The sequence below is a fragment of the Bufo gargarizans genome, chromosome 3 (genome assembly GCF_014858855.1).
Source record: "Bufo gargarizans isolate SCDJY-AF-19 chromosome 3, ASM1485885v1, whole genome shotgun sequence".
Taxonomy (NCBI): domain Eukaryota; kingdom Metazoa; phylum Chordata; class Amphibia; order Anura; family Bufonidae; genus Bufo; species Bufo gargarizans.
Window position 1 is genome coordinate 504,211,081 of NC_058082.1, and position 27,018 is coordinate 504,238,098.

At 46.2% G+C, this 27,018-nt stretch overlaps 1 protein-coding gene across 1 annotated transcript in view; it reads left to right on the forward strand.

Moving 5' to 3' along the window:
- Positions 1-12,986: 12,986 nt before the first annotated feature.
- The window catches only part of VPS37D (VPS37D subunit of ESCRT-I), a 32,193-nt gene continuing 18,161 nt past the window's right edge, over positions 12,987-27,018 (forward strand). Inside the window, exons 1-2 of the mRNA XM_044288129.1 lie at positions 12,987-13,251; positions 19,673-19,844. Coding sequence (XP_044144064.1) covers positions 12,997-13,251; positions 19,673-19,844 — 427 coding nt within the window. The 5' untranslated portion in view covers positions 12,987-12,996. The remainder of the gene's footprint in view (positions 13,252-19,672; positions 19,845-27,018) is intronic.

Here is a 27,018-nt window from a genome sequence, read left to right on the forward strand (position 1 = left end):
ACGGCAGGGGGCGTCATTACAGACAAACGCAGCCGCCTGTCTACAGCCAATGTGGACAAGCTGACGTTCATAAAAATGAACCAGGCATGGATCCCACAGGACCTGTCCGTCCCTTGTCCAGATTAGACATTAACTACCTCCCCATAACCATATATTATTGGACTCCAGGGCACTTCCTCATTCAATCCTATTTTTATTTTCATTTTACCATTATATTGCGAGGCTACCCAAAGTTGAATGAACCTCTCCTCTGCCTGTGTGCTAGGCCTAAATATATGCCAATGGACTGTTGCAGTGGTGGCTGACATGAAGCCTGATTCTCTGCTATGACATGCAGACTAATTCTCTGCTGACATGAAGCCAGATTGTCTGTTACGGGACCTCTCTCCTCTGCCTGGGTGCTGGACCTAAATTTATGACAATGGACTGTTGCAGTGGTGGCTGACGTGAAGCCTGATTCTCTGCTATGACATGCAGACTGATTCTCTGCTGACATGAAGCCAGATTGTCTGTTACGGGACCTCTCTGCTCTGCCTGTGTGCTAGGCCTAAATATATGCCAATGGACTGTTGCAGTGGTGGGTGACGTGAAGCCTCATTCTCTGCTATGACATGCAGACTGATTCTCTGCTGACATGAAGCCAGATCGTCTGTTACGGGACCTCTCTGCTCTGCCTGTGTGCTAGGCCTAAATATATGCCAATGGACTGTTGCAGTGGTGGGTGACGTGAAGCCTCATTCTCTGCTATGACATGCAGACTGATTCTCTGCTGTCATGAAGCCAGATTGTCTGTTACGGGACCTCTCTGCTCTGCCTGTGTGCTAGGCCTAAATATATGCCAATGGACTGTTGCAGTGGTGGGTGACGTGAAGCCTCATTCTCTGCTATGACATGCAGACTGATTCTCTGCTGACATGAAGCCAGATTGTCTGTTACGGGACCTCTCTCCTCTGCCTGTGTGCTAGGCCTAAATATATGCCAATGGACTGTTGCAGTGGTGGCTGACGTGAAGCCTCATTCTCTGCTATGACATGCAGACTGATTCTCTGCTGACATGAAGCCAGATCCTCTGTTACGGGACCTCTCTCCTCTGCCTGTGTGTGTGCTGGGCCTAAATATATGCCAATGGACTGTTGCAGTGGTGGCTGACGTGAAGCCTCATTCTCTGCTATGACATGCAGACTGATTCTCTGCTGACATGAAGCCAGATTCTCTGTTACGGGACCTCTCTCCTCTGCCTGTGTGTGTGCTGGGCCTAAATATATGCCAATGGACTGTTGCAGTGGTGGCTGACGTGAAGCCTCATTCTCTGCTATGACATGCAGACTAATTCTCTGCTGACATGAAGACAGATTCTCTGTTACGGGACCTCCCTCCTCTGCCTGGGTGCTGGGCCTAAATATATGCCAATGGACTGTTGCAGTGGTGGCTGACGTGAAGCCTCATTCTCTGCTATGACATGCAGACTAATTCTCTGCTGACATGAAGACAGATTCTCTGTTACGGGACCTCCCTCCTCTGCCTGGGTGATGGGCCTAAATATATGCCAATGGACTGTTGCAGTGGTGGCTGACGTGAAGCCTCATTCTCTGCTATGACATGCAGACTGATTCTCTGCTGACATGAAGACAGATTCTCTGTTACGGGACCTCTCTCCTCTGCCTGTGTGTGTGCTGGGCCTAAATATATGCCAATGGACTGTTGCAGTGGTGGCTGACGTGAAGCCTCATTCTCTGCTATGACATGCAGACTGATTCTCTGCTGACATGAAGCCAGATTCTCTGTTACGGGACCTCTCTCCTCTGCCTGTGTGTGTGCTGGGCCTAAATATATGCCAATGGACTGTTGCAGTGGTGGCTGACGTGAAGCCTCATTCTCTGCTATGACATGCAGACTGATTCTCTGCTGACATGAAGCCAGATTCTCTGTTACGGGACCTCTCTCCTCTGCCTGTGTGTGTGCTGGGCCTAAATATATGCCAATGGACTGTTGCAGTGGTGGCTGACGTGAAGCCTCATTCTCTGCTATGACATGCAGACTAATTCTCTGCTGACATGAAGACAGATTCTCTGTTACGGGACCTCCCTCCTCTGCCTGGGTGCTGGGCCTAAATATATGCCAATGGACTGTTGCAGTGGTGGCTGACGTGAAGCCTCATTCTCTGCTATGACATGCAGACTAATTCTCTGCTGACATGAAGACAGATTCTCTGTTACGGGACCTCTCTCCTCTGCCTGGGTGCCGGGGCCTAAATATCTGAGAATGGACTGTTCCAGTGGTGGGTGACGGGAAGCCAGATTCTCTGCTATGGAACCTCTCTCCAATTGATTTTGGTTAATTTTTATTTATTTAATTTTTATTTTAATTCATTTCCCTATCCACATTTGTTTGCAGGGGATTTACCTACATGTTGCTGCCTTTTGCAGCCCTCTAGCTCTTTCCTGGGCTGTTTTACAGCCTTTTTAGTGCCGAAAAGTTCGGGTCCCCATTGACTTCAATGGGGTTCGGGTTCGGGACGAAGTTCGGATCGGGTTCGGATCCCGAACCCGAACATTTCCGGGATGTTCGGCCGAACTTCTCGAACCCGAACATCCAGGTGTTCGCTCAACTCTACCTACTACCAATTAAGCATATTAGGTGATGTGCATCTCTGTAATGAGAAGGGGTGTGGTCTATTGACATCAACACCCTATATCAGGTGTGCATAATTATTAGGCAACTTCCTTTCCTTTGGCAAAATGGGTCAAAAGAAGGACTTGACAGGCTCAGAAAAGTCAAAAATAGTGAGATATCTTGCAGAGGGATGCAGCACTCTTAAAATTGCAAAGCTTCTGAAGCGTGATCATCGAACAATCAAGCGTTTCATTCAAAATAGTCAACAGGGTCGCAAGAAGCGTGTGGAAAAACCAAGGCACAAAATAACTGCCCATGAACTGAGAAAAGTCAAGCGTGCAGCTGCCAAGATGCCACTTGCCACCAGTTTGGCCATATTACAAGGTGTGCAATACTCAGAGACATGGCCAAGGTAAGAAAGGCTGAAAGACGACCACCACTGAACAAGACACACAAGCTGAAACGTCAAGACTGGGCCAAGAAATATCTCAAGACTGATTTTTCTAAGGTTTTATGGACTGATGAAATGAGAGTGAGTCTTGATGGGCCAGATGGCTGGATTGGTAAAGGGCAGAGAGCTCCAGTCCGACTCAGACGCCAGCAAGGTGGAGGTGGAGTACTGGTTTGGGCTGGTATCATCAAAGATGAGCTTGTGGGGCCTTTTTGGGTTGAGGATGGAGTCAAGCTCAACTCCCAGTCCTACTGCCAGTTTCTGGAAGACACCTTCTTCAAGCAGTGGTACAGGAAGAAGTCTGCAAGGTAAGAAAAACATGATTTTCATGCAGGACAATGCTCCATCACACGCGTCCAAGTACTCCACAACGTGGCTGGCAAGAAAGGGTATAAAAGAAGAAAATCTAATGACATGGCCTCCTTGTTCACCTGATCTGAACCTCATTGAGAACCTGTGGTCCATCATCAAATGTGAGATTTACAAGGAGGGAAAACAGTACACCTCTCTGAACAGTGTCTGGGAGGCTGTGGTTGCTGCTGCACGCAATGTTGATGGTGAACAGATCAAAACACTGACAGAATCCATGGATGGCAGGCTTTTGAGTGTCCTTGCAAAGAAAGGTGGCTATATTGGTCACTGATTTGTTTTTGTTTTGTTTTTGAATGTCAGAAATGTATATTTGTGAATGTTGAGATGTTATATTGGTTTCACTGGTAAAAATAAATAATTGAAATGGGTATATATTTGTTTTTTGTTAAGTTGCCTAATAATTATGTACAGTAATAGTCACCTGCACACACAGATATCCCCCTAAAATAGCTAAAACTAAAAACAAACTAAAAACTACTTCCAAAAATATTCAGCTTTGATATTAATGAGTTTTTGGTGTTCATTGAGAACATGGTTGTTGTTCAATAATAAAATTAATCCTCAAAAATACAACTTGCCTAATAATTCTGCACTCCCTGTAGTCCTCACCTTAGCACCACAGCCTCTCCAAGCGGCTGATCAGTGGTGTTGCTGGAAGTCGGACCCCCACTGATCAGATATCGATGACCTATCTTGAGGATAGATCATCAGTATTCAACTCCCAGAAAACCTATTTAAAGGGGTTGTCCAAGTTCAGAGCTGAACCTGGACATCCCTCCATTTTCACCCCGACAGCCCCCCTGACATGAGCATCGGAGAAGTTCATGCTCCGATGCTCTCCTTTGCCCTGCGCTAAATCGCGCAGGGCAAAGGCATTTTTCTGAGTTCCGGTGACATAACGGGCTCTCTATGGGGCTGACAGGCAGCCCGGTGACGTCACCGGCACTGATGGGCGGGATTTGGCTCTGCCCTAGCCAGTAAAACGGCTAGGGCAGAGCTAAAGCCCGCCCCTCAGAGCCGGTGACGTCACCGAACACACTGCTGGGCGGAAGTTACCGCCCGGCAGTGTGTTATTGAAAACACAAGAGCCCGTGCCCTGCGCGATCTAGCGCAGGGCACGGGAGCGCATCGGAGCATGAGATGCTCCGATGCCAGGCTCAGGAGGGCTGCCGGGGTGAAAATAAGGGTATGTCCGGGTTCAGCTCTGAACCCGGACAACCCCTTTAAGATTAGCAAGCTGATATATATAGATTTGTGTGTGTTTAAAGTTCACTGAATTCGCTGAGCAAGCCTTGTGGTTCAAGAAAAATTTACAATAATTGGGGAATGAACAGAACACTTACATGGCTGCACCGCTTCTTAGTCTTTCTGATGTATGCTGTGTGTCACAGATGCACCGAGACATACGGACGTCCTGGCGACAGTGAGTGGCAGGAGATCTGTGAGACTGTCAACACGTGGTTTGATCTGACAGGTTTTCCTTTTGGATCATTAGGTGTCTGTGTTGTTTCTGGTAATGGCCACACCCCTTGCCTCCAGGTATTGCTTATGTGGTCATTTAACCTTCCTTATTTATAGTTGCTTCTCCCACTATGCTGTGCCGTTTATAGCTGGATCTTGGCTGAGTTCCTGGTGCTTCCATAGCCTCTTTGAAGTTAAGTCTTTCCTTTTGTATTTTTTTGGTGTTCTGTGTGTTGTTCCCTATTGTTTGTATTAGGCCTGAAGGAGAATCCTGTTCTTCCTTCCTTTTGAAGAAACAGGTAGTCTAGTCCCTGCCATTAGTACCAGGGTCCTATAGGGCTAGATAAGACTCTAGGTATTCCTGCGTATGAACTCACCTTCCTTTGGTCACCTTAGAGATGAAGGTGTTAGAGGCCCAGGGAGATGCACCAGATTCTTGTCCCTCTGAGAATCTGTTTGTGCCATCGGAATTGCATTACAAGGTGTTTGAGGAACATCACTGTATGGTTCTCATGGGACACCCTGGGAACAGATCCACTGCTGACCTCATCTCTCGTAGATTCTGGTGGCCGGGGTTGCGTAAGTGTGTTGAGGACTATGTGTCAGCCTGTAGTACCTGTGCACGCGCTAAGGTGACACATACTTAGCCTTCCGGATCTCTACTTCTGTTGCCCATCCCGTCCAGACCATGGACTCAATTATCCATGGATTTTATCACTGATCTACCTTATTCTTCAGAAAAGACAGTTATTCTAGTGGTAGTTGATCTCTTTAGTAAAATGGCGCACTTTATATCGTTGCCAGGCCTACCTAATGCTAAAACACTTGCACAAGTGTTTGTTGACGACATTGTGAAACTCCCTGACCTGGTCTCGGATCGTGGTCTAGGGGTACAACTGTCCTTTTCTTCGGCTTTTCATCCTCAGTGAAAAGGACAGACAGAGCGCACTAATCAGAGTCTGGAGACTTACTTGAGATGTTTTGTCACTGAGAACCAGGTGGAGTGGTCTTCGTTTTTGTCTTTGGTAGAGTTTACCATAAATATTCGTAGACAGTAATCCACTGGGAAGTCGGCGTTTTTGGAGGCATATGGGTTTTACCTGCAGTTTGGTACATTTTCTGGTTCAGATACTTCTGGTATCCCTGAGGAGGATCGTTTTTCGTAATCATTGTCATCTATATGGCGGAGAGGATGTGGGTACCAGCATCTGACGTAAATGCCAGTCGTTTGGTGAAAGCTTTTTACAAATCTCACCCGGATAAGGTTGGTCCTGGGTGTCCGGAGGTCACCCGTAGAAGGGGGAGTACCGTCACGGACGTTCCCACGACAGGTGTTAGGAGATCGGTGAGACTGGCAACACGTGGTTTGATCTGACATGTTTTCCGTTTGGATCAAATGACGTCTGTGTTGTTTCTAGTGCTTGCCACACCTTCTTTCCCCAGTTGTGACTATTAGGGTAATTTAACCATCTCTATTTATAGTTGCTTCTCCCACAATGCTGTGCAGTTTATAGCTTCTGTTTGGACCTTTGGATAGATTGTGGTTGGATCTCGGCTGAGTTCCTGGTGGTTCCATTGCTCCTTTAAAGTTAAGTCTTTCCTTTCCCTTTTGTATTTTGTTTGGGTTCTGTGTGTTGCATTTCCCTATTGTTTGTATTAGGCCTGAAGGAGACTCCTGTTTGTCCTTGCTTTTGGAGGAACAGGTAGTCTCGTCCCTGCCATTAGTACCAGTGTCCTATAGGGCTTGATAGGACTCTTAAGTATTCCTGCGTATAAACTCACCTACCTTTGGGGTCTGTTCATACTGGTCAGTCAGGATTTTGGTTAGGGTTTTCACTAGGAGGTGTACATTTTCCTTCCCTAGTTCTCAGGCCTGATTCCCTGTTCCCCCCTTTCTTCCTATGCTCGGTGTGGAGTTTCCCTCCCACACCAAAGCGGGACAATGGTTTTTGGAAGGCAGATTTTACTGGGAAAATGTTAAGTTGACATGTCACATTTGAAGCCCCCCTGATGCACCCCTAGAGTAGAAACTCCCCAAAAATTACCCCATTTTGGAAACTACGGGATAAGATGGCAGTTTAGGGTACATATGATTTTTGGTTGCTCTATATTACACTTTTTGTGAGGCAGGTAACAAAAAAATAGGCACTGTTTTTATTTTTTCTTATTTACAATGTTCATCTACAGGTTAGATCATGTGGTATTTTTATAGAGCAGGTTGTTACGGACGTGACAATAGCAAATATGACAGCTTTTTTTGTTTTACATAATAAAGCATTTTTGAAAAAAAAGTTTTTTTTTGTGTCTCCATATTCTGAAAGCCATAGTTTTTTTTAAAGTTTTTTTGGTGCGACTGTCTTATGTAGAAGCTCATTTTTTTCGGTATGAAATGACAGTTTTATTGGTACTATTTTAGGGCGCATATGAGTTTTTGATCGCTTTTGGGATGTAAGGTGACAAAAAAATGGTTTTTTTCACACCGTTTTTATTTTCACGGTGTTCACCTAAGGGGTTAGTTCATGTGATATTTTTATACAGCAGGTTCTTACTGATGTGGCGATACCTAATTTGTATACTTAGGTATACCAGCATTTTTTAAACAAAAAAAATCATGTTTTAGTGTGTCCATATTCTGAGAGCCATAGTTTTTTTATTTTTTACCCGATTCTTTTATGTAGGGGCTCATTTTTTGCGGGATGAGGTGACGGTTTGATTGGTACGCCTTTTTGATTGCTTGGTGTTGCACTTTTTGTGATGTAAGGTGACCAATAAAATTATTGTTTTAGCACAGTTTTTATTTTATTTTGTCTACGGCGTTCAGGTGGATCATGTGATATTTTTGTAGAGCCGGTTGTTACAGACGCAGCAACACTCAATATGTCTGGTTTTCTTTTTTTTTTTTTACAATTTTATGTGTTTTATTTCGGGAAATTTTGTTTTTTACTTGAAACAATTTTTTTTTATTATGAAAAACACTTTTATTTTTTAAAAATTCTTTAACTTTTTATTTTTGTCCCACTCTGGGACTTCAACTTCTGGGGTCTGATCCCCTCTGCAATGCATTACAATACACCTGTACCCTCCGCAAACAACTTTGACCGTGAAATACAAGGGGTTATCACGCCGGCATCGGTCTTTTCACCGATGCCCGCGTATGCAGCAGGGGCCCAGCTGTCAGTGACTGGCGTGTTCGTACCGCTGATCGGACGGGCGCTGCTCCTGCACCCGCCCAATCAGCCCACCATACGGCTCTGGTCCTTAAGTCACGTCCACCAGCGCCGTACATGTACGGAGCGGGTCCTTAAGGGGTTAAATAGATCCGCCAAGCGGAAGATAGAAATGTCATGTGAACCCAGCCTTAGGCCTCATGCACACAACCATGCCCATTTTGGGGTCTGTAAACCACGGATCCACAAAATACGGATATCGGCCGTGTGCATTCTGCAATTTCCTCACTCCCATCAGTGGAAATGCCTATTCTTGTCTGCAAAACAGACAAGAACAGGAAAATGTTCAATAATTTGTGGAACGGCCACATGGATGCAGACAGCACATGGATGACATCTGTGGGATGACTGTTCTGCCCCTCTCCTGTGGCGCTCTAGGTGGCTGTCTACTACCCACCCGTCTCTGCGGTCTTTTAGTTGCTGTATTAGACAGATTTGCTAGTGACTGAGGAGTTTTCTGAACATTTACAGAGGAAGACAGGGAAAGAGAAACTGCAGGCTGATAGAAGATGAGGAAGATGGCACTTCTTGCTGATATATTACATATGTTCACATGTACTACCGATATATGCAGGTTTTATTGTAATACCGCATAATTAGTCAGGGCACATCTGGGTTCAACTATGTAAATACTACCTCCTACGTCCTACATACTACTATGTTGTTAAAGGAGTTTCCCAAGAATTAGATATTGATGACCTATCCTCAGATCGGTGAGGGTCCAACACCCTGCATCCCCACTGGTCAGCTGTTTGGGGCAGTTGCTGAAACTATACAGTAGATAGAAGGCTTGATGAGTAGCTTACGGCGCAAGCAGATGGCAATACCCTGGCACAGCCACTACATCGTGCACGTAGTTTTCTGCTTTCTGCTCCGTCCACTGTATAGTTTCCATTGCCGGAAGCAGAGTATAGGTCACTAGCATGGGCAGACTAAACTTAAAGCGACCCTGGAAAAAAATGTAAAGGTGGCTCCATGTTGTAGGCGGGTCCAAACTGACAGAAGGCGGGGCAACACAAGTAGGTGGAGACAAGAGAAGTAGGGAGGCTCTGCAATACTGTAGAGCAGCACAAAATACCACCCGAGCAGAACCAAATAGCACAGCGCAGCACAAAATACTGCCACCCTGAACACAGTATTCAAATGCTGTGGACAGTTATACAGTTGAAATCATGAGGGCATTTGCCATGGGTGGACATGTACAATAGTACCTCATGCTCCTAGCATTAAGTAATGCTGAGAGCATCAGATCATTATGTACCGGGGCGGCGGCTGGGAGGAGGGCTCAGGAGGCTCCCTGGGTATTGGCCCACCGCAAAATTGCCCTTTAGGGTCTATGGTCAGTCCGCCCTAAGTCCTGGGAAATCCCTTTTAAAAGTGTTCTTCCAATTATACCTTCTAATAATCACTATTATTCAGGAATGCTTCCAAATTCCATTAATTTTGTCAGTAGGAGGTTTTAGGGTCCTAAGCGCACAATGATCAAACAACTGGCATGGGGAAACGTACCAGGGTGAATGATTGTTCGCCATGCAGTTTACCATTATGTTCACACTGGGACATGTGCTGCCGACCAGTCAGCACGTCTATGCCCCCATAAGACATCCGATCAGCCAACAAATGAGTGTTCACTTGTTTGCTGACTGATCGATGCCCCATTTACACCGGGTGATATTCTGCCCAATCATTGGCACATGTAAAAGCCTCTCACAGTGAGTGTAAGGGCCCATGCACACGATCGTTGTTGTTTTGCGGTCCGTTTTTAACGGATCTGTTGTTCCGTATCTGAGGTTTTTTTTTTCTCTGATTTAAGTCCTCTTCCGTTCCGTTATTGCACAAAACATATCCGTATGTTCCCCACAATGGGGGTCACAAAAATAACCAAGATCTAGCTCGGCTATTTCCAGCAGTCCCACAGAAGTGAATGGAGAGGTGCGTTCGCATGCGCAGTGTTCTTTCCATTCATCGCTATGGGAGTTCCGAAATTGCCAAGCACGCTTGCTCAACTATTTTCAAAACTCCCATAGCAGGGGATGGAGAGTGCCAGCGCACGCGCAGTGTGTTCTCCTTCACTTCAGAGGCCCCATTCTGTGAAATAGGTGCACATCCCAGAGGTGGGACCTGCACCTATCTGACATTGATGGCCCATCCTTGCCATATGCCATCAATGTCTGAGATGGGAATACCGATTTAAAGTTATTTTTATTATCCATATATGTAAAACGGCGCAGAATGCTCATGTTTATTTGATAGGCGTGACATGTTAAAAACTGACAAACTGGGTAAGCTCCGCCAACATGAACCTATTGTGTGGTGGAGATTTTAAAATAAGGATTTGCTATGTATACCATTCTATAAGGAGAGAAAAGTGTCCTCCACGGGTATCTGTAATTGTCATTGATCGGTAGACTGATGGGATCATCTGTACCACCAGCCTTCAGGTTTTCCTCAGAGATTACAATATCTCCAATGCACATAACCACTCCGATTATACTGAACTCTCACTGAGCCTGAGGCGTAGCCACGAAGCTCCTAGGCCCCAATGCAAATTCTACTACTGAGCCTCCTACCATTTATAATATTAGGGTCTTCTCAGGTGGCAGAGGAGCCTTTTTGACCACTAGCTGAACCCTCTTAAGCCTCTCTTCTGAGCTAAAAGATATAACGTAGAGCGTTGTCAATCAGTGGCCTTACACCTGCCAGGCTCATAGTTATGGTCCATTCACACATCCGTAAGGGTTTTTCGATCCGCACAACACGGATAACAGCCATGTGCGTTCCGCATTTTGCAGACCGCACATGGCCGGCCCTATGATAGAAATGCCTATTCTTGTCCGTGATTGCGGACAAGAATAGGACATGCGCTATCTTTTTTGATGGACAGCACAATGGAACTACGGATGCGGACAGCACACAGTGTGCTGTCCGCATCTTTTGCAGCCCCATTGAAATGAGTCCACACCCGTTCCGCAAAATTGCATGTGAGTGGACCCTTAAAGGGAATTTGTCACCAGGAAATTCACTGCTCCAGCAGTCCTCAACTCTGCCTCCGATGTCTTCTGGCCCCCCGCACTGTTAATCCTGGCCATGGTCACATGCTGTGCTGCTGCACAATAACTGTGGCCCCAGTTATTGGCCTGAAGTGGAGCAGAAGGGAGGACCGGAGCGGCAGGGAGCAGGTAAGCATTAATTTTGTGTTTGAAGAGGCAGGCATTAGACAAACCTGTAATTATTATTGGAAAACCCCTTTAAACCTGGCAAAAGGCGCAGAAGGGCTTTGGTCCGCCCTCGGTGCACTCAGCTGCTCATTTGCATATAGATTAAAACTACTTTTTCTGCCGAATGAAGCAATGGATCTCTTTGTGAAAGATATCATTACATTCGGCAAAGCTAGCCCTACAAGGCATTGTACCCGGTGTGATAGTGAATTTCCTGGCGACAGGCTGAGATCCACACTGGGGGGTCATTGTGTGCCATGTGCCCATATAAGAGAAATAAATGTTCAACCTATAAGATTGAGAAAATAGACTTAGGGCTCATGCACACAAACGTATTTTCTTTCCGCATCCGTTCCGTTTTTGTGCTGTCCCCCCCCAATGTTTTGATTCACGCGACAAAGAGATGGAGCAGCGGCCATGCGGGGAGCGGGGTAAGTATGACCAGTATGAGGTGCCCGGGCATTATAGGGGTGGATAACCCATTTAAGACTGAAAACACAAATAGGTATTTGTGGTATTTTTCAGCACTTTTAGTGGTGCTTTTTAGACATCCACTTTTTGGTACGCCATCTCCAGATTTTAGCTGAATGTCTAGTGATTTTATTTCTAATTGATTTCTTTTTAATGATTCATGTTGAACCTTTGAGTGTTTTTAGCCCCTTTTCTATAGGTAAAAAAAGAGCAAAAATTGGTTTTCCAAAAAACGCCGCTGAAAAACCGCCATATGCAGCATGGACAATGTCGCAAGCGGTTTCTATTGTGGTCTTTCAGTCAGCAAACAACACCAGACCTAATCTGTGTGTGCATGGGCCCTTACAGAGTACATTGGAGCCCTTCCAGAGTACACTGGGGCCCTTCCAGAGTACACTGGGGCCCGTACAGAGTACATTGGGGCCCGTACAGAGTACATTGGAGCCCTTACAGAGTACACTGAGGCCCTTACAGAGTACATTGGGGCCCTTACAGAGTACACTGGGGCCCTTACAGAGTACATTGGGGCCCGTACAGAGTACACTGGGGCCCTTACAGAGTACATTGGAGCCCTTACAGAGTACATTGGGGCCCTAACAGAGTACACTGGGGCCCGTACAGAGGACACTGGGGCCCTGCTATTCTGTCTGGGATCTGCTGCAATGTAATCTTATGTTCTATATTGATAATACAGGAGATGATAAGTGTTTTGGTTCCACCTGAAACCCCTTCCCCTCTAGGACTCTGTGAGGACCGGTGCACTGACTATGAGGGTGGGTTCTACAAGTGACCTCCACATAGTCGCTGTCATGTCTGTGAACAATGGACGGCTGTGAGGGGAATCCCTCATCTTGTGCACATCTCTCCCCGCTAAAAGTTACCAGCCGGGCTAGTCGCTGGGCAGCGCCTGGCGGATTATTCAGAACAGGGACCCGGACTAACGGACACATATAGAAGGTGTCCGTCTACCTGTGTGCACACGGAGCTATAGATTGCCGTGCAGGGCTGGGGTATATTTAGCTCTGTGTATAGGCAGACACAGCTCCAGGCGGCAGCTATTACACTGCGAGCTGGACACATAGAGAAGGCTCCGGGCGCCCTCTGGTGGCCGCTCCGGGTATTGCGCCCCCCGCTGCAGACTGCGGGGACCGCGGGATTGAGAGTGGACCCGGAGCCCGGCAGCATGAACCCGGGGAGCCGCTCCCATCCGTCCCCGGAGCACGAGAGCGCCAAGCCGGGGGTCACCCGCCCCCACCTGTCCTCGGAAGCCGGCAGCTTCAAGACCGTCGCCCGTCCTGATCCTTCCCCGGAGGCCGGCGGCGGCGGCGGCGGCGGCTCCAGCCCATCGGACCGATTCGGGGTGCTGAGCACCGAGCAGCTCCGGCAGCTGCTGCAGGACGAGGGGAAACTGCAGCGCATCGTCCGCCTGAGCGAGCAGGTAGTGGGGCTGCTGTTTGTGTGTCCATACGTGTGTGCTGCTATGTTCATACATCACCTGAGACATGGAGCAGCTGCAAACCCTGCCTGTTGAGCCACCCCATGCCCATCAGGAAGCCCCTGGCACCCTGCATGCCAGCCTGCATCACCCCTCCACTGTGGAACAATGCATGTAGACACCTTGTGTATCCATGGAGCCGGCCAGCATCATTTGTCAGTGGAGCTGCTCCCCTCCATAGCTCCCTCCTCATCCCCTCACACACACAGAGCTAGGGGGGCAGCACATATTGCCATGCTGGGACCCCCACCCAGCCCTGGATGGCACCTGGCAGAGCTTTGTGCTGCCAGGCCCCTGTGTTTTCCAGGCAGGACTTATTATTATTATTATTATTACCTGCAATCACTGCATTTCCATTGTTATGAGGCTGGGGCTGAGCAGCAGACATGGTGCCCCCCACCCCCACCGCTATGTACCAACATCTGCACAGCCATTGACTTGTTAGTAAATAAACAGGGTGTAGATGGGAAGCCGGGCGGGCGCTGTGCAGACAGCTGGAGAATGTGCCATTGCCAGGGCCTGTATTCCCTGACACATCCTTCAAGATGAGGGGCTCTCCACACCTTGTCTACGTGCAGGCTTCCTGCAGCAGCTCCTTGGGTGGACATCCATCCGGTGGCTGTGTGTTTACACAAAGCCATGAGCATCCAGCGGATGGTGCCAGGGTCTGTGCCAGGCTGAGACTGATCTGTCATGTGTCACAACAGTCCATGTTGATGTGTACGGGCAGACTAGGCCTGTGCCACCCACATATTGCTCTCCTCAGGATGTGCACAGAACCTGTAGCGTTCTTTGTGATGCCTGCGTCCACGGCGGTCCTGGGTGTAAACACGGCTGCCGGATCCACACATACAATAAACTGCATTGCTGCTGACATTACAGGCCCGCCGATGGTGACATGCTTTGTAGCGGTGAGCTAAGCTCTCAGGCTGGCTTTCTTTTTTTTTTTTTTTGTCTATTCTTTACGTCTCCCTCCCCTTACATCTTTCCTTTGTTCCCTTTTCTCTCCTCCTCATTTTTGTCATCCGTGTTCCTTTTCGGTGTCTGGTGTGTGTGTATGGCATGTTAGTTGGCACGCAGGACGCTTGTGTCTCTTCGTGATTGCTTGTCATGGCTGTTTTGTCGTTTGTACGTTCCGTAGACATGACCACCACAATCGTTGACGACTGGCAAGCAATCAGGTCCATGACTTTTGTCTGTGGTGCCAAAATGGACAGTTCTCACCAAGGGGAATAAGTTCCGTTGTTGGCACAAGTCTGTCTTGTAGGTATATTTGGTATTTTACGCTGTCTTTTATACTGTTTCATTAGATAACAGGGAAACTTGTGTGATGTTTTCATATCACCACATGGAAGATCTTCTTCATCAAGACCGTTTTTGCATCTACGCCCCTTAACCGGCTGCCGTCCCAGTCAGATCAGGGTCAAAACGTTTTGTCCAGGGTCAAATAGACAACCAGATCGCCCAGTTTGTGATCAAGAGACACAGTGCGTGACTCCACATACAGCACATGGGGCGCGGACTCTCCAGCACGACCATGGTTGTTGCCCTCACAGCTTCAGATTCTTACCTCTTGTGGCTCCCCTGGAAGATGGATTGGCAGATCATTTATATACTGGTTCATTGCTACCATTTGATTGAAATGATATTTAAATGGGGTCTTCCGGGAGTAGAATGTTGATGGCCTATCCTCAGGATATGATCGGTCCAGTTTCTGGCACCGATTGGCTATTTGAAGAGGCCTCGGTGCTCTAGAGAGTGCTGTAGTCAGTGACGTCACGTTCATCAGTCCCATGACCTGTGTGCAGCTCAGTCTCATTCAAGTGAATGGGCCTGTGCTGCAATACCAAGCACAGCCACTGTGCGATATACGGCGCTGCTGATCATCGGCAGGGGAGACTGGTGTTGAACCCCCATGAACAGATATTGATGACCCATCATGAGGATAGACAATCAATATGTTTTTTTTGACCCGCACTTGGTTTTGCCTCACAATAACTGATGGAAATCACTGACCAAATAACTGAAGTGTGTGCAAGGCCCTAGGCCGCTTTCTATCATTTGTAAGCCAAAAGCCTCATGCAGACGTCCGTGGGATACCGGACTGGCATTGCAGGAGCGCACAACTACATTGGTTGCTATGACCCCGTGCGCTTTGTGCCGCCGCAGTACAGTAATACACTTGTATGATCTATATGAGTATATTACTGTACAGCAGCGGCGGCACGAAGCGCACGGCGTCATAGCAACCGTGCGCTTCTGCAATGCCAGTCCGGTATCCCACGGACCGTGTTCCACGGACGTCTGCATGAGGCTAAAGTCAGGAGCGGGTTTAAAGGTGCCCATACACATTCGATGGCAGTTGTCAGAAGCTCGTAGTTATTCCTCCTGACCCTCCCATACTCTTTTTCTCACTGAGGGCAAAAGGATTGGACATTGAAATTCAACATGTCTGATCCTTTCTCTTGACATCCTCTGTTGGGAGGTTCCTCATGCATATTAGATAGTCAGCTGGAACTGGTGGGTTCAGACGACTTTTCTCCTATGTGTATGGGGCCTTAAAGGGGTTGCGAAAGAATAGGAGGGGGGGGGGGGGATATTAACAAGTCACCTCACTTGTCCGGACCTGTAACGGGAAGCTTACCTACCTGCTTCCTGGTGGTGGATTCCTGCTTCTTCTCCTACAGGCCTGGGCTCCTCACTGTAAACATCCGGTTTGACAGTGACTGGCTGCGGTGGTGACCGGATCCCCTTCCGTCGTGTTACCATTTGTCATGACCTAAGGGGAACCGGAGACTGACGCGGCCAGTGATTGGCTGCAGGAGATGTCAAACCGGATGTTTACAGTGAGGAGCCCAGGCCTGGAGGAGAAGAAGGGAGCCAGCACATGTAAGGCCTCTTTCACAGGACCGTTTTTTGTTTTGTTTTTTTGTTTATGGGCCGTTTTTTGCTTTCCGTATACGGTCCGTATATGGAACCATTCATTTCAATGGTTCCACAAAAAAAACTAAAAATCGGAATGTACTCCATATGCATTCCATTTCCGTTTTTCCGTTCCGTTGAAAGATAGAACATGTCCTATTATTGCCCGCAAACCACGTTCCGTGGCTCCATTCAAGTCAATGGGTCCACAAAAAAAGGAACACATACAGAAATGCATTAGTTTGTCTTCCGTATCCGTTCCAATTTTATGGAACCATCTATTGAAAATTTTATCTCCAGCTCAATTTTTTCTATGTAATTACTGTATATGCCATACGGAAAAACTGAGACAAAAAATGGAACAACGGATCCATGAAAAACAGACCGTAAAACACTGAAAAAGCCATATGGTCGTGTGAAAGAGGCCTCTAGTAAGTGATCTTACCTTTACGGTGTGTGTGTGTGTGTGTGTGTCCCCCTCCCCGTCATTCTTGCACAACTCCTTTAAAACTTGGAGGACGTACAAATGTTTGCATTACATTTTTTGCTGTATAGATTCCTCGCCCGATTTTGGGTCACAAATACCAAAGCAAAATACAGGCCAAAATATTGCTGTGAAAGTGGCTTTCGTCTCAACATCCAGGTGCAGAGTATCCTGATGAGTCTTATAGTCCTTTAAGGGCTCATGCACACGACCGTTACCTGTTTTGCGGTGCGCAAAACACAATATCGGCTGTGTGCGTTCTTCATTTTGCGGAATGGAACGTCAGGCCTATAATAGAACAATCCTATCCTTGTCCATAATATGGACAATAATGGGAGATGTTCCACTTTTTGTGGAATGGACATACGTTCACGGAATGCACACAGAGTAAATTCAGTTTTTTTTTAATGTGGGCCCATTGAAGTGAATGGATCTGCATATTAGCCACAAAAATTTAAAAAACGCTCAAACCGGGAAAAAAATAAGTTTGTGTGTATGAGCCCTTACCAGGAGTGACCCGAATGTTGCAGGCTGCCACCCATCCACATGAATCCAACAGTAGAAATGAACCCAAAAACCTGAGAGCCAGCAGTAGACCTCTGGGTGCATGGACTGGAAGGCACCTGAGACTTGTCCAACCCAGCGTTATAGTCACAAACTACGGTATCATAGTAATTCCTGGGCAGAGAAAAATATTCCATTATCTGACATACTGCTTTCCTCTCTAGACTTTGGTCCTTAGAGGGGCGTACAGAGAAAGATTTGAAATGATGGGAATAATGGACAGTTCTTCCACCTGATACAGATATTGTTCATGTCAATCGCTGTCCATGTGACTTCTCATCCTATAGCCCATTAAATGTCATGATTGTGCCAATCATAAAGTTTAAAATGATTTTTTTATATATTTTTCTGCTTGTAATCACCATTCTGGAGCATCTTTTTGAATGAGTGTGTGATGCCATTGCTCTGTTATTCCTACTAGAAGTTTATAAATAAATGAACAACTGGGTGTTAACACTTGGGGGATGTGTCTGTCACTGGCAGCACTGATTGGACAGTGTCAGCCTGTGCTGGGACACCACCCCAACTGGTAACACCCAGTTGTACCTTTTATCCATAAACTTCTAGCAGGAATAATAGAGCAATGGTACAACACAGAGTCATAAGAATAGATGCCCCAGAGTTGTCATTTCACGGGGAATACAATTAAATATTAAAACAGACATGTCAGGAGAGGTAACAGATTACCGTACATTGAATGTGGGAAAGACGGAATCAAACAAACTTAACCCCTTAGTGACTAGCCTGTTTTGGGCCTTTCTTCCTTTTTTCATCATCGCCTTCAAATTGCTATAACTTTTTTATTTTTTTTAGTCTGGGTCAGTACGATTACAGCGATACCAAATATATATTTTTGTAGTTTTCATTGGTATCATTTTGGGGTAAATTACGGTTTTTGATCGCTTGTTATCACATTTTTCCGGTGGCAACTAAGAATAAATTAGCACTTCTGCCTTTTTTTTTAATTTTTTTTTTATGGTGTCTACAATAAGTGATAATTTACATGATATTTGTGTAGTTCGGGTTGTTATGGATGTGGCGATACCAAACATGTGGGGGAGCATATTTTCAATGGAAAAAAAAGCCCAAAATTTTTATTGGAATTTTTTTTTATTTACTAAGGGTACTTTCACACTTGCGTCAAAGTTTTCCGGTATGGAGTTCCGTCCTAGAAAAAAACCAGTTTTTTTATTTTATTTATCCTAATGCATGTCTTCAGTTCAGTCCTTTTACAATATTTGGACGGAGAAAAAACCGCAGCATGCTGCATTTTTCTCTCCGGCCAAAAATCCTGAACACTTGCCGCCATTTTTTTCCATTGGAATGTATTAGTGCTGGCATTAAAATTGCTGCATTGACGGATCCGGTCTGAGCATACGCAGACCTTTATAAAATGTAAAAAAATAAATAAAATACCAGATTAGTTTTTCCGGATGACACCGGAGAGACGGATCCGGTGTTGCAATTGCATTTGTGAGACGGATCCGCATCCGAATCCATCTACAAATGGTTTCCGATGGCATACAGATTGCTGGATCCGGCAGGCAGTTCTGGCGAAAGAACTGCCTGCTGGAATCCAGCAACGCAAGTGTGAAAGTACCCTAAGTTTTTTTTTTTTTTTTTTCTTTTTCTTTTTTTACCACTATCCCACAAGGGGACTGTAACAGGCAATATTTAGATTGCTTTTAAAATACAATGCACTATCCCCTAATGTGCTATACTGAGAGGCTCAGCCTGCTGGAAAACACTCAAGGCAGGCTTGGGGCCTATACCAGTCTCCAGCCAGCCTTTACACACATCAACACCCCGCGATCGCATTTGTGTGGTGCCGATAGGAGACAGGAAGTCTGCTCCCTCTGTCACACCGCTTATATGTGGCGGGTGCCAGCGGTGTATGGGATGTCACTGCTGCAGCCTGGGGAAGAGGAAGGTGCGGTGGTGCTGTACCGGAGCAGCTGGAAAGGTGAGTTTAACTTCTTTTAGTATTTCATCCGGCTCCTGGCAGTTTCTCCTACTAAAAAAAAAACTATTTTGGACAAGCCCTTTAAAAATGATCATGTTTCAATGTGTTTTCAGTTCAGGCGGGTACATGTAGAATCATCATTACTACTCATGACTGAAGAAGCAATCTTCCTGTGACTGTGGACCCTATAGGGAAACCTCGAGGTTGCGGGTTGACCACTACCATTGTGTGACCAAAAGACGCCATGCAGCCCTAATCTAAAGATTATGGGTAATGAGTTTTATCCAAGTTTAGGCTTACCACGGCAGTATGGCCCATTTGGGAGTCGCATGTATGTCTTAGTCATAGATGCCCACCATGCTCTTCAAGATCTCTATATGGTTTTCATTTTGCTCTGTGTCTGTTACCATATCTCTGTCTTCTTCCCGTAGGCGCAGTCTCTCCAAGAGGAGAGAAGAACCTCTTTGGCCTCTAACTTTGAGCTTGCTCAGAAAAACTTGTCTCTTCGCCCACGTCTGGAGACGGGAAAAGCCAACCTGGCAATTAAGTACCAGCTGTTGCGCGAGACGTGTGCATCTTGTCGTGGGAAACTACGAAAAATCCGTGAGTGCTGTTCTCTTAGTGCGTCCTTGTGCCAGACGGATCTGCCAAATATAATGAATTCCCTTGTGAAATAATGATGCTATTCATTTCTTCCAGTATTTCAGTGATAAATGTTTTAGGCCTCATGCACACGACCATATGTGTTTTGAGGTCCATAATCCGTGGATCCACAAAACATAGGTGCCCGCCGCCATTTTCTTATAGAAATGTACTATCCTTGTCTGCAAAACCGAGAATAGGACATGTGTTATATTTTTATGTTTCAAATGCTTTATTGAAGTTTTATAGCATCAGAAATGTATCATGAGATACCAATGATATAGGTATTTGGTACATACATATAGTAAAACAAAAGGAACAAAATAAAGTAACTTAAACAAATATCCAAAGGAGATCCGACAGTGGTCAATTACAAGAGAGTGGAATAAAATGTTACATCCATACATCTTCAAGCGATTTATAGGCCTTGCGTGTCTGAGGTCTCTACAGGGCTTAGCAGATATCATAACAAAATACTTTGTTGTACACTGGCAGAGTAGGAGGAGGAGACCCAGGGTTCCCACAATTTTTCAAAAGGTTCATACGTATCCAAGCGAATGGCTGACAGCTTTTCATATAGCAAAATCTTATTGACTCTATCAAAAACTGCACTAAAACTTAATGTATCCGATTTCCATTTGTACGCAATATGGATTCTAGCAGCAAGCAAAATATGTTGTAATAATTTGAACTTGGCGAAAGTCAGCCAAGGGGGTTTGTCCCCTAGCAGACATAGGGAAGGAGTGGGCTTATAGGTGCAACCTAGCACTGTGGAAATCAGTTTGCCTATTTTAGACCAGAACCGCTGGACATGGGGGCAGGTCCACCAAATATGGAAAACTGTACCGTCCTCTGTGCAACCTCTAAAGCATAGTGGCGAGACCTCTGGATATATGCGGTGTAACCTGTAGGGTACCAGGTGGGTTCTATGAAGTACTTTCACGGAGGTCTCTGCCAGAGTGGTCTGCCATGAGTTTTTGGTTAAAGTCTGGGAACGCAGAAACCACTCCGAAAGTGGGTATTCTTCTTGTATATCCTTCTCCCACTCCACCATATACGAAAGCTTGACTCCCTCGGGTGATGCATCAAGCATTCCATATAATCTAGACAATGGCCCCTGCTTACATAGTGAGAAGGTAACGAAACGCTCAAAGGGAGTAAAATCTAAGCGCATACCATCAATCTTTAAGGAGTGAAGGAATGAAAAAACTTGATTGGCTGAGAATAACTCACTAGTAGGGAGCTCAAACCTATCCTTGAAATCAGACAGTGTGGTTAATTTCCCCCTAATCAGGAACTTATGTAATGTTACACATTTATTATTGATCCACCAACCAAAATCGGTTGCCCTAAGCCCTGGTGGGAAGGCCGGGCTGCCTATTATGTGAAGCAGTGGTGTATGTTTAGACTGCAGGCCCAACTTGAACCTGACAGACCTCCACATCAGTAAGGCCTGATAGGATAGAGGTGAATTAGAACGAATAGTCGCCGGGATAGGCAGGGTAGTCCAAAGCAGGGCCCTCCACGACCAAGGTGCAAGGAGCGATTGTTCTATTGATACCCATAAGGGGTGAGTTTCTGGCTTCAGATGCGTCAGGAAAAGTTGGGCTAGTCTAGCTGCTTTATAATATTTTACAAAATCGGGTACTGAAAGACCCCCTTGCGTTTTATGTCGACACATGGTAGCCCGAGCAATGCGAGCTTGTTTATTGCCCCAGATAAATTTCATTACGTCCTTTTGTAGGTCGTGGAGATCCCGACTCGGGACCGGCAATGGTATAGTGCGGAAGAGGTATAGTAGTCTAGGTAGAACTACCATTCTTATTATGTGTATCCTGCCTATCCAAGACACTGGCAGCGCGGCCCATGTTTTAAGATCATCTCTAATTGTTCGGTATAGGGGGGAATAGTTCAATTTATACATCAAGTGGGGCTGAGTGGGCACCATAGTACCCAGGTATGGAATATGATTGGGCAAATATTGGAACTGGAAGTCTTGCAATAGTGTTGACTTTAGTAATGGGGAAACATTGCATAACATGAGCTCAGATTTTTGGTGATTGATATGCAGTCCAGAGACTTCCGAAAAGGATTTCAGGATTTGTAACAGATTCGGTAGTTGAATGAGAGGGTTTGTAAGGGATAAGAGGAGGTCATCCGCAAACAGGCTCAGCTTATGTTCAGTGTTCCCCACCTGGAGTCCTGTGACATTCTGGTCGTTTCTGATAGAAATGGAGAGGGGTTCCATTGCTAAGGCAAAGAGAGCCGGGGAGAGAGGGCACCCCTGACGTATACCCCTGAGTATTTGGATGGGAGCTGGGTTCCTGGACGGAAGCTTAAGGTAGGCAACTGGATTGGAATAAAGGGCCTTGACTGCCTGCACAAATGGTCCCCTAATACCCATGGACAGGAGGACTTGATGTAAGTAGTCCCATGTGACAGAATCGAAAGCTTTTTCTATGTCAAGGGCCAAAACAGCTAATGGGGTGTTCCGTTTATTTGCTACTTGGATCAGATTGAGGATTTTTCAGATATTGTCAGGGGCTTCCCTACCAGGTATGAACCCCACCTGGTCTTTACCAATGAGACTCGGAAGGAGAATATTTAGTCGCCGGGCCAGTATGGATGTGAGGATTTTCGTGTCCAGGTTCAATAATGAAATGGGCCTGTAATTGGATGGGGAAAGGTGATCCTTTTTAGGCTTGGGGATGACCGTGATGTTAGCGGCAAGGAAATCTGGATGAGGGGTATTACCTAACATTATATGGTTGCAAAATTTAGTGATATGAGGGGTTAGCAAGGAAGCAAATTTGTTATAGTAGAGGGCCGAAAGCCCATCTGGTCCAGGTGCCTTGCCTAACTTCAGGGCCTTAATTGTAAACTCTACTTCTTCATTCACTATCTCTTTGCTTAGGTCGTTTAAAGCCTCAGTGGAAACCTGTGGGAGCCTGATGGACCTCAGAAAATTGTCATCCGATTGTCCCTGTGTGGCCCCTGGCTTAGCATACAGTTGTTGATAGAATTTATGGAAGGTTTGGTATATGGTCTCCGGGTTGGAGGACACCTGTCCTGACTCTGAGCGAATCCGGAACACCTGGTTGATTTTTTGCCTAGCCTTAAGTTGACGGGCCAGCATCTTATCAGGTTTGTTAGCATATTTATAGTAGTAGGATGCGGTCCAACGTAAGGCTTTCTCTGTATCGTTCGTGAGAATCATGTTTATTTGCATTTTGGTGTTTTTAATTTCTCTAAGTAAATATAGAGAGGGGGCTCTTTGATGGGCCCTAACCAATTTACTGAGCTTGGTCTCAAGGCTTGACAGACGGGCATGTCTCTCTTTTTTTTAACAGTGACGCTTCCTTAATAATTTGGCCCCTTATAAAAGCTTTGTGGGATAGCCAGATCACAACAGGGTCAATATCTGGGTTGGAGTTCTCCAGGAAATATTGCTTTAAGTAATCCTGGAGCCGGTCTCGCACGGCCGGCCTGGTCAACAGTGACTCATTGAGTCTCCATGCAAAGAGACGACTCGTGGGAGTGGCTGGGGAGGTGTCAGCGATGACCATATCATGATCAGACCAGGCCGCCACTTGGTGTCTACAATAGGCCAAAAGGGGTAGCAAGGACGTGGAGATCAGAACCAGATCGATGCGGGTATATAGGTGATGGGCTGGTGAGTAATAAGTGTAGCCTCTTTGGGTGCTGTTGTGCTCCCTCCAGGAGTCAGCAATAGAAAGGGACTCCATAACAGTTCTAATTTGGGATCCCTGTGCTGCAGGGCGCGGAGTGTTAGGGGGTGAGGAGCGATCCAATGAGGGATTAACCACAAAGTTGAAGTCCCCAGCCCATAATATCTCATCATATCTTAGTGCCTCAAGTTTGTGGTACATTTGGGTGAAAAAGGCAATCGGATCCTCAGTCGGGGCATATACATTTACTATACACATTATTTTCCCCTCCAGTTCCCCCAACAGGATAACATAACGCCCCTCCGGATCGGTAATGTGGCTAGTCACCTAGAATGGTAACGAATTTCTTAAAAGGGTGACTACACCCCTGCTTTTGGAGCGAAATGTAGAGGAGAAAAATCTGGAGTAGTGGGGGTGGAAAAATTTAGGATGGGAGGTGGGTGTAAAGTGTGTCTCTTGTATACATATTATATCTGGGTTATGCCTAAAATAGGATGTAAGGGCCGTTTTGCGTTTCCTCGGGGAATTCAAACCCCGTACATTGTGTGACAGCAACTTACACATTATCCCAACAGTAAATAGTGTAGCTTAGCAAAACAAATTGAATAGACCACATAGCGTAATGGACGGCATAAGTATGGATCTCCAATAAAATAAATAAGTTAACATACAAAAAGGACAATAACTCAAACAAAGCTGTTAGACAGCTTGAATGGCTGAGCCCAATACGGCCAGCATAGAGAAGTGGGCTGAGTATGAGCAGCAGGGGAATAATATGAATCCCTGCACTCACAGATATAAGCCCAACAATAGAGGACAGCATAAGAATCCGATTCGCTGAGTCCCTATCGGATAACCTGATCGAAACTCATGCAAGAGGTTATAATCAAAATACAACATTACAACATTACTGGGCTGTAAAAAGAGCCCAATCTTATAGTAAGTGAACATTAGTATAAACCGAACACGTTGGATTAGTGTCCCATTTAACCCTGGGTAGAAAAGTGTAGGACATAATGGCTCACTCAGTGTCCCGGGGACTTATTTGTGGGCGATGTGGCTATGGGGACTTGGGTCCAGACTCTGGCCGGGCGCTGAGGCTTCGGAGGCGCAGCTGGTCTCTCTAAACGATCCACCTTCAATCCAGCCTGGTGCAGCTTTTCAATCCCTTCTTCAGGGGTATAAACTGTGTAAGAGCGAGAGTTCAGTTGGAAAGATAAAGCAAAGGGGAACCCCCACCTATAGCGTACTTGCGCTTGTTGGAGCGCCTGTGTCACAGGCCTCATTTCCCTGCGCTTACGAAGCGTAGTGGGGGCTAAATCAGCATAAAGGTGTACTGTGGGTGGAAGATCGGGCATGGCCGCCATATTTCGTGCGGTATTTAATATCATGTCCCTCACCTCCGGATGATGAAATTTCAGGATTACATCTCTGGGGGTATCCAGGATTCGCGGTTTCCCCAGGGCTCGATGTATTCTGTCCAACCGCAACAGATTCGGCTGGGCCTGGGGTAATAAAGAGGCGAACAGTGCGCCCATGGTGGTCGCGAGGTCCTGGTAGGACTCTGGTAAGCCCCAGATCCGCAAATTACCTCTCCTGGACCTGTTCTCCAAGTCCTCTAGTTTCGCTTCAAGCGCTTGTAAGTGGAGAGAATGCGCATCAATGTCTTTCCTGCCGGCGCCTATGGCGTCAGAAAGTTCGTCTGCTTTGGACTCCAGGTCTGAGACTCTGTTCCCCAGATCGTTTATCTGGCGGGAGAATTCTGCAACCGCCTGGGAAAGCTCGGTTTTAAAAAGGGTTGCTATGTTAGCATATAGATCTGCCTGACCTGCTTGTGAGGTTGCCGCATCCGTGCGGGGTTCGCTTTCAATAGAGGAGACCGGGCTTGCTGGGGATGCGGCTTTATCCGCCATGATGGATTGCCTTGTGCTCCGGAAGATCTCCGGTATGGTCTGTGAAGGTATCGGCGTATCTGGGATTTTAGATCCCCCTCTTGCCTCTGGCAGTCTTCTGCGACCCCTGCATGAGTATTCAGGGCTGGTGGAGCCGTTTGAACGGCGCTGGTATAGGGAATTTGTCAGCGGTTGGTGCGGAGCTTACAGAGCCATGTCTTCCCTGCAAGCCGCGCGCATGCGCCCCCCATGTGTTATATTTTTTGCGGGCCGGCGGAAAAGACGTATGGATACGGACCTATTGAAATGAAAAAAACAAAAGCGGATCGGATGCAGAAAAAGTATATGGTCATGTGCATGGGGCCTTATTCGTATTTTTACTGATACCTGCATATTGAAAATGTGTTGACAGTCTCCTAAAGGGATTGTCCGCCCCATGACAGTTATAGTCTTACACTCCTGTAAAATAACAGCTTCCAATCCTATGAAATCATAAACGGACTAATACTTACCTTACCAATCCCATGCCAATGCTTCCTTGGTCCCCTGGGGGTCTCTGTTCACCCAATGTTGACGTGTCCTCAAAGACCCGCTCATTGGCTGTGGTGGTGATGTCATCAATCTGTCCAGGTGAAAAGAGACTGATGGGGGACCAGGGAAGCGACGACTTGACAGCGTTATGGGATTAGTGAGGGGAGTATTCCAACTTTTTGGGTTGGATGACCACTATACAGTGGAACTCTTTTTGGTTTAGTTTCATATTATTGCTGGGTATGTTGTGGAAAACCACTCAGGAATCGCAGTCTTCAGGAAGAATAAGGTTTATTGCGGCTAGCCGGGAGCATTAACCGCTTCAATTGCACAAAGAAAATGCTCAAAGAGGCAGAGGCCCACACTCGTCTTATACACATAATCATCCTAAAGTTTAAATACTTGTCCTATCCTCATTGGATAGGTTAAACTCTCTCTACAACCCCATTGGACATCTCCATATATGGATAATGTGTGCTTTCTTCATGTTCTTCTTGGCCAACATCTGTTCCTCATTACCCATGCTTACTTCATCTAATCTATAGCCCCTCACCCAAGTGAGTCTACCTCCCACCTCAGGAATGCGTACACACACATAAAATTTGGGAATGTATTGTCTGGTATAATCAGGCGGCATTATACTATATATTTAAATTTTCTCCTTCAGGTAGATGCAGTCATATTAGGGGTTCATTAATACTATGTCTACTTTAGGATCATGAAGGACTCTTTCTTTTGTAATTTATGCTAAAGTGAGTAAGAATCCTGAACATAGAGAGAGAGATGTATCAAAACTGGTGCAAAGGAAAACTGGCTTAGTTGCCTATAGCAACCAATTGGATTCCATCTTTCATTTTTCAGAGCTCCTTTGGAAAATGAAAGGCTCAATCTAATTGGTTGCTATGGACCCCCAGAATGTCCAGTTTGTTACTTTACCTTGTCAATATCTGACACTAAGAAGAACCCTTTGAAGTGGTGTCACCGAAGGCAACGATTCAGGTGACATTCATGTCATTTGAAATC